The sequence below is a fragment of the Chamaea fasciata genome, unplaced genomic scaffold, assembly GCF_029207755.1.
Source record: "Chamaea fasciata isolate MVZ Bird 193981 ecotype frontalis unplaced genomic scaffold, bChaFas1.0.hap1 SCAF_17, whole genome shotgun sequence".
NCBI classification, from domain to species: domain Eukaryota; kingdom Metazoa; phylum Chordata; class Aves; order Passeriformes; family Sylviidae; genus Chamaea; species Chamaea fasciata.
In genome coordinates, this window is record NW_027094102.1 from 15,612,273 (window position 1) to 15,628,291 (window position 16,019).

General features: G+C 40.7%; 2 protein-coding genes across 4 annotated transcripts in view; both read left to right on the top strand.

The window, feature by feature from the left end:
* On the top strand, positions 1–11,948 carry RBM12 (RNA binding motif protein 12). Of its 2 annotated transcripts, none has more exons than XM_066198878.1 (3): positions 1–77; positions 2,853–2,936; positions 7,402–11,948. In XM_066198878.1, exon 3 carries the CDS (start codon positions 7,424–7,426, stop codon positions 10,061–10,063), a length of 2,640 nt encoding a protein of 879 aa, XP_066054975.1. In that variant the 5' UTR covers positions 1–77; positions 2,853–2,936; positions 7,402–7,423; the 3' UTR covers positions 10,064–11,948. The 2 variants fall into 2 exon arrangements, with proteins under 2 accessions (XP_066054975.1, XP_066054976.1); XM_066198879.1 differs by having other exon boundaries at positions 59–77; positions 2,885–2,936.
* The window catches only part of LOC136298253 (copine-1-like), a 21,856-nt gene continuing 13,302 nt past the window's right edge, over positions 7,466–16,019 (top strand). The window contains exon 1 of one of the 2 annotated variants that reach the window (XM_066198880.1): positions 7,466–7,544. The gene's annotated coding sequence lies outside the window, so the exon portion shown is untranslated. Of the gene's footprint in view, positions 7,545–14,562; positions 14,646–16,019 lie in introns of those variants that run through there. The other variant, XM_066198881.1, reaches the window with a different exon arrangement.

Below are 16,019 nucleotides of genomic sequence, written 5' to 3' on the forward strand. Positions count from 1 at the left end.
GGTGCGCGGGGCTCGGCGCGCCGCGGGCCCGGGCGGGGCGGATCCGTTCTAACCCTTTTTCCCGTACAGATCCCTCGGTAAGAGCGCGGCGGCGCCCGGGCGGGCCGGGCCGCTTGCCCAGCTCCGCGGCGCGGGCCCGCGGCGCGGCGGGGAGACACGGGGAGGGAGGCCGGGCGGGCGCTTCCCCGCGCACAAAGGGCCGGGCCGGGCCGGGCGGTGCCTCCCGCCCGCGGCCCCGGGGCGCCGAGTGGGACCGCACCCGCCTCGCTGCGGCCCGGCGCGCTGAGGCCCGCGGGTGGAGCCGGCCCCGGCCGCTCTCCCGTCCCTGGCCCGCCCGGCGGCCCGCGGAGCTGCGCGGGCAGGTGAGTGTGTGGGGGCCGAGCGCAGGCGCCGCGGGCCCGTCCGGCGGGGTGGCCGAGTGACCTTGCGGCGGCGCCTGGGCCCCACACGGGGCAAGGACCGCATGGCGGGGGCTGTGCCGGGGCCGGAGGCGGGGATTTGACGGGTCTTAGCGGCGCCCGGTGGGCTGGGTGCGGCGGGGAGCTGCGTGGTCCCGTTGTCGGCGCGGGGCCCCGGCGGGTCTGGATCCCGCGGGTGTTCGGGCGGGGTGGCTGCGCCTTGCCCGGCCCCGGGGGACAAAGCGAGCCAAACACTCCGCGGTTTGCGGAGAGGAAGGTCCCCTCTGCGGCGCTGCCACCGCTCTTCGGGGGTACCCTATAGACACCAGCGAGGTTGCTGTTGGGTAAAGTAACGCTCTCTTTTGCTAGTAAAAATCACCTCCGCTACAAAAAAAACAAACAAACCAAAACAAACAAAAACCCAAACCAAAACCCAAACAAATAAAAAACCTCAAAGACCAAACAGCAACAGCCAAACAAACAAAATACCACCCCCTCCCCCAAAATCTGTAAAAGAAAAAAACAACTTAAAGCCACCCTTCTCAGAAAAAAACCGAATTAGCGTTCAAATGGGTCCCGAAAATACACAGTGTTAATTTTCTTTCGGAAAAACCTTATGGCTCTGGTTTTACTCACTCTTAACACTTACCTGTTATTCGTAGTGGTTTGCTTCCCCACCTTGATCTGCTGGGGGTAGGCAGGCAAATCGGCCGGTTGTTTCCTTGGTGGATTCCTCTGGTTTAATCATTCGTTGTGTGTCCAGAGGATGCTGGGTCTTTCTGTACAGCTGACAGGGTGTTGTGGAGTTTCTCCGGAGAACTCCCAGAGGTGTGGTGCCAGCGTTATGTGGGAACACCTGTGCTCTAGCCGGTGCTTGTCTGGTTAATGTGCTCTTTCGTATTCCGTTGATTGGAAAGGTTATTTTTGCCTGCAGAAGGCATGGATGGTTTTGTTTAAAATTGAGAGATTTGAGACTTTAAATGAAAAGTAGATGGTATTTGGTGGAGAAGTTAAACATAGTAGAGTGGCGTTTTGCACCTATTCTGTATGCTGCCTGGTTTTGTTTGTGTTGCCTTAGTCCACTGCAAATCTTCAGCTTGTTTTCAGTGTTGTGAAGAGGAACGAATGCAACACCGTGGTTGCTGTACTGGAAATCCATCTAATGATTTGGGTTTTTCTTCTAAATGGGAAATTCCTTGTGCACGAAAGATTTATCTGCTGCTTGAAGCAGGTGTGATTTTGCATGAAATGGTTTTTCAGGTGATTAAATTTCTTTCTTTGTAAACTGCTGCTTGATACTGCTATACATGAAAGTATGTAGTTGAGTCCTTCTAATATAGGATTGCATGTTTCTCTTAAAAGTCTAATAAGCAAAAGTCTTATTTTTCTAAATGCATTTGCCATTTTAATATAAGTCTGTATAGTGTAGTTGTATCTTTCTCACTTGTAAGTCTGCCATTAATGTCCTGAAAGATGTGCGAATAGCTACGTTTGTTTTAATTCCCTCTGTTAGGGAGTTTGTGGAGGGTTTGTTAGTACCTCTTGCTCTAAGTTCACTTTGGTAATGATGCTTGTAACTGAAACCAGCTTGTTGGGATTGTGTGAGGAGGAGGAGGCAGTTATCTGTTCTTAGTGAGATTCATTCCTCAATGGCTTTCCAAAGAATCACAGTTTTAGTGTGAGATGGTCTGTCAAGTAATTAAAAAGAGCAAAGGTTTTCCATCCCATCTTTAAATATAAAATACATGTGTTGGCACTTAAAATGCTTGGCTTTTTTGTTGAGTTGTAAACCTAGGAAGATAATTTTATACAGGGATGAAAAAAAATGGGCATTTGATCAGGATTTGAGTAATGAAATGGCAGATTACAAATTAAAGTAGAGTGTCTTATAGGAGTTCTTGCTGTGTGCTCTGTGGAATTGACTGCCTAGACATGGCTGTGAAATGTCACTTAGCTTCGCCAGCTAGTGTGACTTTGGCATTCTGCAGCTGCCGTTCCAGGGTGGTTTTCTTAGGCATGGCTTACTCTACGTTTCTTTGTTCGAGTAAGTAGATGCATAGTTGGAGGAGGGAATATGATTATTGGTGGAGCAAGGGTTTGGTAAAATTCAGGGCTTTCAAGTATTTAACTCTTGTTCTTTGCCTTTGAAAGAGAGATTTGTTCACCTGTTGGTGATGGAAAAATTCGAAAGACTCTTTCAATACTTTCTGACTCTTTCCATATTCTTTGTGGAAGGCATATTTATGTCTTGAAACCATACAAAAGCTCTACAATGCATTTGCCAGTAAGTCATATAGAGATAATGTATAGAAAATGCACCCATAGGATTCTTGTATGTTGCAGTGCCTTTTGGTGGTTGCAGGTTTGAAATTCTTTGTATACAGTTCTTTGTGGACTGTTACTGCTGTTGTGTTGCCTGCATTGATTTTTGCCTCCATTTATTCTTTATTGCAGTCTAAAAGTTGGTTTTAATTGGTTGCCCACAGGATTGGCTTGGCTTCTGCTACTTGTTAAGGAAAAAAACATCTGTCTTTGCAGGTAAGAGCTTTTGAATTGAAGACTTCTTTATATGCATATTGAGTATATCCTAAGAAACACATGAAGCTTTTGGAATCTGAATTTGTGTCAAAAGACTTGGGTCAAATAATCTGTAGCTTGTCTACTCACCACTGGTGATGGTGGTTTTGGCAGTGTTTTTCTTGTAAACAGAATTTTCTGCCAAACTAATGTTTTGTTGTTTCATCAGCATGTGGTAGTCTGGAACACTCTCCCACTTACTTTGCACTGTTGGAAAATGCAGTTACTTTGCTGCAAGCCACAGGTCTGTGTGTTTGTAACTGTTGGAGTGTAGAAATGTACATCATTTGGTTCTAACCGGGTTTTGCAACACTTAAAGGGAACAGATAGTTTCAAATTGGCTCAAAGATGACTATAACAGGTTGATTTTAGCCTTAAAAAAGTAAAAGACAAAACTGTAGTTTGCAGTTTTAACTTTTGTGAGAGTCTCATACTTAAAATTCCTCCTACAGTACCAGTGTTTCGGCAGTTCTTAGTCTTCACCCAAGAATTGCCAAGTATGTGTGTGCGTGTATCATGTGGGTATTGTACTTTAATACTTCTCAGGGGCTAGGATGAATCTTCTGAATTTTTCTATTGCAAAATCTATACATCTTAAAAGGCTAGTCTGGTCTTCTTATGAATCTGTATATATGACCCAAATTATTCTTATTTTACCAACTAGCACATTGATGAAATAAATAGTATTGTCATCTTTTACACCTTTTTTTCCCTGTGTAACATCAGCATTTTTAAAGATAGTACTGTCAAGACGTGTTAAAATTCATCAAATGAGTTGAGTGAGGTTGGTCGTCAGCAGCCTGTAAATCTCCAGCTTTGATCGTGGCTTACTAATGGGGATGGATTGTCCACAGTACACCCCTAGGATGTTGTCTTTCCACAGATACACAAAGCACACAAAATGGCAAGAAAACCCACTTTTGCCTTGAAGTACGTTTTTGTTGCAGGAGAAAAGCAGGCAGCTTGAGAACATGCCTGACAGCCCAACAAAAAGCCTTCAGTGCCTTTTGAACTGGCGTGCGGCCTGTTTTGTGTCTGAAGTTAACATTGCCTCTGCATGTGCTGGTCTTTGCAAGTGGACAGTGAAATATTTGGGCAGGCTTTGCATTTTCATTCCTTGGAAAATTTGAGCAAGTGGGTTATTGTCTCTTAAGTGCATTTTGGAAAAAATATGGTATGTGAGTGTTTAGAAATTTAAAATTTGGCCCTTTTGGTCCTTGAGATTTTTTTGTCAATCACAGAACTGTCACTAACTACTACTTTGTCTAAGCATCAAAATTCTGAAAAAATGAAGCATCTGTATTACGTGTTCCTTTGTCAAAAATATTTGATTAATCAAGTCCTTAACATTCTTTTTATTCAGACCATGTTACAGTCAGCTCTTGCTTAATATTGAGCAATCATTTGCTGAATATTCTGCATGGAGTTAACTACACTGAAGTCATTGTAGATAGTTTTTCTAGTGACTGTATGCCCAAGCAGCTCTTTGGATTTTTTTGTTTTGTCAATAGTGATTTAGTGGACCTGATTAGAGTAACAAGACTTCAAGTGTTCCCTTAGCATTTATTATGGAGTTTTGAATTTAATGCAAAACTGAAAGATTTGCATTATCCCTGAAGTTATGTAAATGTTCAAATGCTTGAATTCTTCTGTGACTTTATTTGTTGAATTGTCTTCTGGGCTGGATTCATAAAATCATTTATAAATGCAGTTATCTAGCAGGTGTCAGTTCTGTTAAAGAATGTAAGGTGTTTCAAACCAGCAGACCTTAGTACACACACCTTCCCAAGTTGCCTTTATTCAACCAATGGCTATATCAGATTGTCATCTCCTTTTGCATTAAGGAAATAGCTAAAAGTAGTCTCCCATTTAACACAAGAAACTTCAAATATCTTTAACTTCTGATACATAAAATCTTCTGAAACTAATTTTTATGTATAGTAGGAGTAGAAGAAACATAAACCTGGCAAGGTTTGCTTTTAGTAGTATTCCAGTTTAAAAACATAGGTACAAAGCCAGGGATACTTTGATACTGCATGCTTGCTTCAGAATCATCTAATTCAAAAGCAATCCTGTAGCGCAACATAAACCTTGGGTTTACAATACTTTTGAATGTATCTTCTTTAAAGGAGGAAGAATTTTCATTTTAACTTAAATTTCAGAACTTGTCATAAATGCTAGGCAAATTTCAAACCAATAGGATCTTCTAAAACTCTGCTTTTTAAAACAGTGCAAAAAGTCTTAGATACATTTTTAGATGTTTTAGATAGAATAGGTAGTCCTTATTTTGACTTGTGATTTTTTTTCCTATGGGCAAGTTATTTAGTTGTTGGAAAACGATTAGGCAATGAATTTTATTTTCAGATTAAGTGTAATTCCACTACAAGTGCTAAAGGCGAGGATGTTGCTTCTGTTACCTCACCATGGAGATGAGAAAGTTGCTTTCAAAAAAAATCATCCCCAAAGCTTAGTATGTAGTATAAGCCTTTCTGTTGCTGTCTTTCCTTGGTGGAATAGGGTTTTTTTTTAGTGGTGATTTTTCTTTTTTCTAAATTTTCTTATGTTATGAACTGCAAGTTCTAGTCTCTTTTTCAGGATGGTGCAGTAAGGAATCCAATATTCATGCACAGCGACTAGAGCAGCAGAGCTGACTTGGTGTGAATGGGCTTGTTTGCTGTTCTTTTGAGGGAGAAAGGTCCTCCACACCTTTCTGGTGTCTGGTGTTAGTTGTGGGGCAATGCCCTGTCATACCCCAGGTTGTTGCTAGAGTTCATTAGTGTGTTGAAGGGTTTAGCTCTGGTGTGTTGGTCAACAGAACAAATTACTTAAAGACTCATTTTAGTAATCTAAGGTTCCATCATGCAAACAAAAGAATTGTTGCTTCTTCACCCCACAGAAGAATTGTTACTCTTGTTTACATTAAGTACTGAATTCAGCCTTACTGGTTAAATTGTGGCTTTACCTAGTCCTTCAAGACTTGTCTTCTCTAAAGTATTTGGATGACCTGGACAAGCAAATGGAGCCAACTTAAAAATTTGACTGTATGCTGGGGTATAGCTGAGTTGCTGGGGAGATGGTTAATGATTGTAGTTGGTCAGAGCTTTGGTAATGGGCAGGAGTGTTTGATGGATAGCTTTGTGGCGTTGCTTTGGGGCATCTGCTTAGACTTGATCTTTAAGGTCTTTTCCAGCCTAAACAGTTCTGTGATTTGGTTCATCCTTGATTTCAAATGCTGAGTTAACACTATTGGTATTTGACTTATGGAAGCCTTGGAGATCTTCCATACAGATGCTGAACTGGCTTGTACTTAGGAAGTCAAGAAGTTTCAGAGATGAAGTGGCTCAGGTGAAGCATGGTGCTATTGGTGATGGTTTAGGATGAGAGACTGGCTTTTGAACTGTTGAATTGTGCTAATATTATTTAATATGATGCTTTCAGCCTTTGCTGAAGGTTTGCATAAGTGACAAGTATCTAGTTTCCTCTTTATCTTCAACTTCTGCTAAGACCTCAGACTTCTGAGGTCACAAGGTAACTGTTCAGATCTAGCTGTTCAGAATTACCTTAAGCATCTGTTAATGCCAGCTGTGGAGATAAAATTCATTTACTTATGTCTGAGACATAAGGGGTCATGCTAGACAGAATATCTGCAACTATTAAAAAATACCTTGTTTTTGAAAATTGTAAAGGTCATATATCTAGCTAGATATGCATAAAAGCTAATTTAATTTAGGCCTCCGTTGTCACAAAATGTCTGGGTCTAGTTATAATAGCAAGCTTCAGGTCACCTGGACCTCTTGCCTTTGCTAGGAGAAAAACATCAGCTCAGTATAGTACCGATGCTCCCTGTTAGGAATTCTTGTGAGTCTCACCATTGCTAGTTGTCCATAATGGGTTTTTGTTCTTAACCAACCCACAGTTATGTTTCTAGTTGTCTTCACCTGGCAGGAGGTAAAATCTTTCCCCAAATTAAAGGGAACTGTTTGTTTCCCATAGCTGTGCAGAATTTGTCAAGTCATATTGTCAGATACAGTGGATACCATATCAGTGAAATTAATTTTGTTTTGTGTGGCTAAAATACTTCTTTTGCTTATATTCCATTAAACATTGAGCTACTGATGTAATAGTTCTGATTTTTGATCTTCCTTTGTTTTTTTTTTTTAACTGACATTTTTGCGTCTTATAGCATATAACAGCTATTTCGGAATTTTTGGTGCAAAATGTATACTGATTCCATTGGTAAATGTTTAATACTTCAGTCTATATGAAGTAAACAAACATGAATAAGGAACTTGGAGTATAAACACACTTAATCTTTTCAAGATGTTATTAGGTGTATATAAACAAATATAGTAGATGGTGTGTGTAGGTAATTGCATGGTGTCACGAACAGTAGTCTGACATAGCCGTTGCCTTTTCTCATCTGCAGGTGTGTGTTGTTTCAGCGCAGCATGGCTGTGGTCATCCGCTTGCAAGGTCTCCCGATTGTGGCGGGGACCATGGACATTCGCCACTTCTTCTCTGGATTGACCATTCCTGATGGGGGCGTACATATTGTAGGGGGTGAACTGGGTGAGGCTTTCATCGTTTTTGCCACTGATGAAGATGCAAGGCTTGGTATGATGCGCACAGGTGGTACAATTAAAGGGTCAAAAGTAACGTTGTTGCTGAGCAGTAAAACTGAAATGCAGAACATGATAGAACTCAGTCGTAGGCGTTTTGAAACTGCCAATCTAGATATGCCACCAGCAAATGCTAGCAGGTCGGGACCACCACCTAGTTCTGGAATGAGTGGAAGGGTTAACTTACCTACTACTGTACCTAACTTTAATAATCCTTCTCCTAGTGTAGTAACTGCTTCTACTACGGTGCATGAAAGCAATAAAAACATATCCACATTTTCTACTGCCAGTATTGGGACTGCACCTCCAAATCTTGGGAGTAGCTTTGGTAGTCCAACATTTAGCTCAACTATACCTAGCACAGCATCCCCACTGAACACGGTACCTCCTCCACCAATCCCTCCTATCCCGGCTATGCCATCTTTGCCACCAATGCCTTCTATTCCCCCTATACCTGTTCCACCTCCTGTACCCACACTGCCTCCTGTTCCTCCAGTTCCTCCAATACCCCCTGTGCCCCCTGTACCTCCAATGACGCCCCTGCCTCCCATATCAGGAATGCCTCCTATGAATCCTCCACCTGTAGCACCCTTACCCACTGGAATGAATGGGTCTGGAGCAGCAGTGAATATGAACAGCGGCTTGAATCCATTGTTTATTGGTCCCATGAATCCTGTAAATCCTATCCAGATGAATTCTCAAGGTAGTGTCAAGCCAATTCCAATCAATCCAGATGATTTGTATGTCAGCGTTCATGGAATGCCCTTTACTGCAACAGAATCTGATGTGAAAGACTTTTTCCTTGGGCTCCGTGTGGATGCAGTCCATATGCTGAAGGATCATGTAGGTCGAAATAATGGAAATGGACTAGTTAAGTTTTTTTCTCCTCAAGATACATTTGAAGCACTGAAGCGAAACAGAATGCTGATGATTCAGCGCTATGTTGAAGTTAGTCCTGCAACAGAGAGACAGTGGGTAGCTGCTGGAGGCCACATAACTTTCAAGCAAACCATGGGTCCCTCTGGGCAGGCACATCCTCCTCCCCAGGCTCATCCTAGGTCCAAATCTCCCCCTGGACAGAAAAGGTCGCGGTCGAGATCTCCCCATGAGCATGGTTTCTGTGTTTATTTGAAAGGTCTTCCCTTTGAATCGGAGAACAAACATGTGATAGATTTTTTTAAAAAGCTGGATATAGTTGAGGACAGCATTTATATAGCTTATGGACCTAATGGGAAGGCAATTGGAGAGGGGTTTGTTGAGTTTAGGAATGAAGCTGATTATAAAGCAGCTTTATGTCATCATAAGCAGTACATAGGGAATCGCTTCATTCAGGTACATCCAATTACTAAAAAGGCAATGTTAGAAAAGATAGATATGATTCGTAAAAGATTGCAGAACTTCAGCTATGACCAGAGAGAAATCCTGATGAATGCCGAGGGAGAATCAGGCTTGCCAAAACTTTGTGCACATATATCTAATATTCCATACAATATAACAAAAATTGAAATACTTCAATTTCTAGAGGGACTGGCAGTAGAAGAAAACTCTGTACAAATTCTTGTTGATAATAACGGGCAAGGTTTAGGACAAGCACTGGTTCAGTTTAAAGCTGAAGATGATGCTCGTAAGGCAGAGCGCTTGCACCGTAAAAAACTGAATGGAAGAGATGTTAATTTGCGTTTGATAACTGTAGAAGAAATGAGAGATATTGAGAGAAACCCACCATCTCAAGGGAAAAAGATCCTGAAAATACCAATCCAGGGAAATGCGTCTGTGCCAGGACCACAGGGCCCTGGTGGGGATGAGCATGCCTTCTTGGGTGGAAATGCTAAAGAAGCAAATAATGGTCCTCCGTTTAATTTCCCTGGTAACTTCAGTGGGTCTGGCACATTTGGTCCCCCTTTACCACCACCTGGAATAGGTGGCTTTCCTGATTCTAGACCAGGAATACCCACAGTTGCAGCTAGTGGTTTACCTGGTGCAGGTATTGAGGTACCAGGTTTTGCCGGTGGTCCTGCTAATTTGAGTGGACCAGCAGGTTTTGCAGGGGGTCCTCAGACATTTGGTAATGGTCCTGGCAATTTAAGTGGGCCCCCTGCCTTTGGTGCTGGTCCTCCAGCAATTGCTAGTGGTCTTGGACATTTAAGTGGACCTCCGGGGTTTGGACCTGGACCAGGAAACATACATATTGGTGGACCCCCGGGTTTTGGAACAGGGTCTGGGAAGCCAGGGCCAACTGTCATTAAAGTGCAGAATATGCCCTTTACTGTTTCGGTGGATGAAATTTTGGATTTCTTTTATGGTTACCAAGTGATCCCTGGTTCAGTGTGCTTAAAATACAACGAAAAAGGTATGCCCACTGGAGAAGCAATGGTTGCATTTGAGTCTCGTGATGAAGCTATGGCAGCTGTTGTTGATTTAAATGACAGGCCTATAGGTTCCAGAAAAGTAAAACTTGTATTAGGGTAGCTTTTCATCAAGTAGTTGTAGAATAGATATTCATAGTGCTGTGACAAATGCATCTGGATTGGTTTTTATAGTATTTCCAGGATAGAACCTGTGGATTGTTTAAATTGTAAAACAGATTGGTTTTGATAAGACAGAGCACTGGGTTAGCCATTACATGAGAAACTTCAAGGAGAGAGGTGTGGTGGATTTTCCTCGTACAAGTATGTGGAGAAGCTGGACAGATTCTTATTCGTCATAAAAGTTTGGTAAACTCTTCTGGACACAGTGCTTATTGAGAAACTGAGATTGGTTTGACATAGTTTTGGATAAGGGAAATAGATGCAGTCAGTGAAGCTCTTCAGTGGTGTTCTTGTAAGCCATTGTAAAATAGATAGCTATTTTTAGGTTTGGTTAAACGCTGGCTGAATTCGCTTTGTTCACAGGTCAAAGCTTTGTTTAAAGTCCTGATTTTATTCTGCAACTGAATGAATTCTCAGTGTACACAGATCAATTGTTTTGTGTATGTATCTTTATTTTTTCCAAAATTCTCACTGTATGAACAGTTGAATTATGCCCTTTGCTGATGTGTCTACCAAACTAATTCCTATGAGTATGAGCAGAATCGTTCTGTAAAATTCAAGCTGTTCTTTGTGGTATAACCTTTAGTTATTTATATATTGCAATTATAACTGTGCAGAATAAGACTTTTGCCACGAGTATAGCTAACCTCAAACATAAATCATAAGAGTTTTATAGTACATTCAAAATGTTTTCAGTTGAAAATAATCATTGTTTAAGTAGCTTGATTTGTTAGGATTACACAAATCAGTTGGGAAAGGATCTTTGACACTAGTTGGATATTGGTGTTTCTCGTGTCTCTTGAACTCCTCATGTAGAGTCTCTGCTAAGAGAACCAAAGTGGTGATTATTAGTAGAAGATTGGAGTCCAGATAAAGTTTTGAATTAGGTTATAATGAAAGAAACTTGTATCTTCAGCAACTCTGTTGTGAATTACTGCTATGGGTGAATTCAGAGATAAAATTTATTTTTCTCCAAAACTTGAAAATACTGAGTTTATTATATATTTTTGCAATAAAGTTGTGCTGTTGTATTCAAAGTCTGTAAAGAGTTGCCATTTTCTTTGTTGTGCAGTGAAACCTTCCATGGAAAAACAGAGAAATGGAAAGGAAGTAATTATGCAAGTGAAAAGTAGAATTTTTTTGGTTCATCCTTGCTTGGCTTATGATAAATTTTATGACTTGGGCATTGCCTGAAAAAAATCCTGCTATTCCCTGCAAATCATTGTACTTAAACATAGTAAACTTCAAACTGTTTTTGGTTTTTTTTTTTTTGACAAAGAAGAACAGTGCCTTTTGGTGTTGCATACCATGGAACACTGAAGTGTATGGGCAGGCAAAATTGAGAGGTGCAAGTGGCAACAGTTTTATTCATGTGGTGTGTAGGAGAGATTTGCAAACCTGTGCAGCGCTGCGTCCTGGGAGGATTTCACAGTACAGGAATCCATGGAAGGATTGTATAAAGGTGTACTTCAATAAAGAGGCGGTTGCATTACACAGATGCTTCTGTAATTCATTAGCATAATTTTGTTTTGACAGATTACTAGGTGGTCCCAACTTTGGAAAAGTCATGTGATTTGTATATACTGTTTAAAATTAAGCCTCCTGTTAATAAAACTGTCTGTCTCTGAAGCTTCATGTTATGCATTTCAACAGTCTTTGGGAGTAATGTTTCAACAGCAGATCTTTGTTTCTTTTTTTTTCCTGACAGTCTGAAAGTACTCTTCCTGATGTCAGAAAGATGTGTGATTAGGAGTCAAGTCAGTTTACTTTAAAATTTTGCTCTTTGTTTTTAAGCAACTTTTATTAAAGTTTCATACTATATTGGAGTTTTTTGGGTGCTTGTTTCTTCGTGTTTCACATTAGAATAAAATTACTGAAAAGGAAAACTTGGCTTCATTGTTCACAGAATTGATTTAAGATATTAGTGTGTGTTGACTCACCAAAACTGGTGATAACTGCTTTTTCAAGTTCAAATGCATCACAACAATGCTCGCCTTGTTGTGAAATGTAATTAAACTACAGGTGTCTGGAATTAGATACCCAGTTCTATGTTACTGTCTTTTGATTTCACATCGTGATCCTCTTGGTAATGGATCCAAGGCTTCTAGTGTTTGGGTTAGACACAGCATATACTATGAAACATGCTTGTGTGCTTGTTCCTTTGGACTTGCTAAAAGTGCAGGTTTGTTTTGGAAAGCTTTTTTCTGATTCTTGATTTTTCTGTATGGTCTAAAGTTGTTTCAATGCTTATCTGAAAAAAAAAGCACAAACCAGAAAGCCATGGGTGTTGGGAATGTTGACTCGGATGGAATGTTTGAATGGAGGATTTGGGGTGGGGTAGGGGCTCTTCATTTTGCCAAGCAGCTGATTCTCCTTATCTTTTAGCATAAATTAATTAGTAAATTTCCCCTCTTCTTTAAGAGTAGGCTCTTGGAAAAAAAATAGGAAGTCATAGCATGCTTAGGTTTTCTGTATGTATGAGAAACAGTACATCAACTCAAATAGTTACAATTGATCCTTTAAAACATACACAGAGAAAAGTTCATTATCAAGGGTCAGTGCAAACTTTACTGTAGCAATGTGGTTTCATGTTGGAAGTAGCCTTAAACTGCATGTTATGCTGAATTATGAGCGATACCCTTAGACTGTATGTCTAGGGTTCATAAAATTGCTTACTTAGCATTTGTCTATGTTCATGAACAGCCTTAAAAATGAGGGGTAGGACCTCTGAGGTCCCATCTCCAATGTGGAAGGAACGAAACTCATTTGGATATAACATCCCAAGCTGATTGCTAGCAAGAGTTAGCAGTATACAGAATCAGCTGATGGATGCTGCTCAAATCCCCAGTTGTTTTGACCTTGACGCCTTGAGTGTCAGGAAGTTGCATCCTTCTTAGCCTCATTGGAACAATACAGTCAGTGACACTGATAGCCCAATTTCTCCAAATAATGTCAAGAAGGTACTTGTGTTTATATAACTGCCTAAATTGGTGGTTTTAGCAGTTACTTATGTGTGTCTGAGTACTACTGCTGGAAAAAAGTGGTAAAATGTTACATTCACAACATGATTTGTTTAAAGTGTGGAGGTTTTTCCCATTCTAAATAGAAATGAATGCAATTAGTGATGAAATTGTGACTTACATGAAAGAACTTTTAGTTGGGTGAAAAGTGTGACTTAGTATTACCAAATTTCAAGCAGTTACTCATAAATGTCAGTCAGATTTTGTTGGCATTCTGTAATATCAGCATTAAAACCAGTTCTTTACTGATGAATTGTTGCTATGGTCTAAATGTAGATTTGTGAGAGGTTTGAGGCTTTGTAGGTTTAAAGAAACCTGAAGGATGCTTTATTTTAAGTAGCATTCCTTTCATAGCGTGCTGTATTTTCCTTGAGTGTCTATGTTCTAAATTTGCGTAGAGTGGAGAGAAAGAGCGGTGCAAAAATGAAGACTTGAGTTGTGTACCAGATGACATTGAAGATCTGCCTTTTAAAAAACATATGTGCTGCTCAGTTCCGCATTGCTCATGCTGTCCCTAAAGTCATTGCCTATACTCAGTGAAATCAGCAGTTTGTTTTGCTGAGAGTATTTTGGAGCGCTGAAGACTGTAGACTCTACAAGAGAGTGTGTTTCCAGTTTCTAGACACAGCAGCGATGCATTAAATGTAAATAATGATTGTAACTTCCTTATTTTGTTTCTCATCAGTCTTCTGCTGTTGTGGTTCCAAAGTTGCTGCTTCTTGTAGCAAGTGCTGTTGGCCCTCGGTGATTTGTTCAGCAACACTGAACTGTGTTGGCCTTCTGATCTGCAAAACTTGAAACTACAATGTATTATGGACCATTTAAAACCTCTGGTTGGCCAATGAACCACTGTTTGAGAGCAGTTGGTTTAGGTTCATTATTCAGAAACATGGTTTAGACCCTGAAACAAAGGATTGCAATTCCTGTTCAATATGGACTCTAGTGCATGTGAACAACTAGTTGCTATATTTGCTAATTGGTTGGAAAGAAGTGGTTTTGAAACTGGACATATTAGGAAACATTTAGTTGGAGTTTAGGGAAATATACAAATTAGTTTTATGTCAGTTTGCTGCTTTAGATATGCATGTCTTTGAAAAGAAAATGAGATGCTAAATTCTGTTGTTCTGTAAGGTTTTTCATAAACTCTGCTTTGGCCTGGAGGCAGAGTTGCCAAATACATTTGCTCATCTTCGCTCTTTTCCAGGTTTGCTGATGCTCCTTGCTGCTCTGTGGCTGTATTTTTTTTCATGGCTTTGAGAAAACTGAGCTAGAGTTTGTGTACAAAGGGAGAGGAAGGGAAGCTGTTTAATGCTTCTCCAGGAAGAGTAACCTCAAAGTGTTCTCTTCCTGTCTGTTTTTGGCAGTGAGAATGTGATTGCAGTTCAAAAGATTTGTTTTTTCCACAGTCTGGATTTTCCATGGAATGAAAACCTGTTGGTTGTACGCACATTGATTTGTGGTTGTGTACTGAAATCCACCTCGCTTTCCCTATCTCATGATCAGGTAGGTCTAACTATGACTAGTTTTCTATACAGGTGACATTGTTAGTAATTTTCTTGAACCTTCGTTACTATGTGGAATGTTTGAGTGGTGTTTGTGCAGGGAGTGTTTCCCACTTCCCTGACCTGGATGCTTTTCACTCCTGGCTAAAAACACCAAATGGAAAAAAGGCAGTTCCTAAAGTTCTTTTTTGGTAGCTCCAGCCTGAACATGGGTGTCAGATGGTTTGGCTGTGACTCCTTTCACTTGCTGGTATTCACTTCTGTGCAGATTCCTTTGTTATCATTCTGGGTTGATTTGTGTATTCACAGCATGGCAGCTTCAGAGAGAATTAGCTAGATGAGTTCTACCTGAGTTCCTTTACTACTTCTGCAGAGGCAAATATTACTCCTTTGTGGCTATCTTTCTTGCATGTTCTTGTGTCTACAGCCTGAAGTTCAAATGGTCTTACTAGTTGTTGCTTCCCAAGTACATTTAGGTAAGCTTTCAGAAACAGGGAATGTGTTTTCGTTTAGTATGAGTCTTGAGTTCTGCAAAATCAGTTTGTAACTCTATTTGCTCCACCAACTTTCTCCATTGTCACACCAACTTTGCCATTTTCCTCAATTTTTGAGTTCTTCCGCTGTGAATCACCAGTGCATTAGACCTGGCTGATCATAGCAAGGAAAGACTTAGGGGCCTTGAGTAGAGATTGCCCTGATGGTGCACAGTACACAAGAGTGCTAATTTCCCTGTAAAGGTTAAAACCAAAAAGTAAGGACTTGTAAGGCTTGCACAGGGAAAATAGGAATTAATCCTGCCTAAAACTGTCTCTGGCATAGCCTGGCCTTTTGAGCTGGTCACTACTTCAAGAAGGCTGGTGACTTTGAACTCTTTGTGTTGTAGTTTATGGTATTGTTAAACAAGAAATTGGTTGGATTGTATGGCTCTGATTTGTGACCATTTGAAGGAAGGTGGAACTTTGAGCTAGCAATTTCAGAGTTTGGAGCAAATTGTTTAATGTCAGCTGTTTTCCATTGAATGCGATTATGCGATTGTAACACTGCTCTGTGTGACAGCAGAAAGCTTAGAAATGCTGTCTGATCACTTAGGCAGATTTGGGGAGGAAAACAGTGATATATTCAGAACCTAAACTATTTCAAGAATTCTGTTTAGATCATTTTGGTTGAGTGCCTTTTATGATGAAATTTGTAGGATCTCTGTCAGTAAAATCTGAAGCTTCTGTGTAGCACTCATTTGTTTAATGACCTTGCTGTAGCAGCATTTGCCAGAATGTGCTTCTCAATGAGCTTTTTATGACACTTCTTTTGTTTTCAGCAGTATAACCAAAGCATTGCTACTTTTTTTGACGGGAGGATGGATATGGATTGTGGAAAG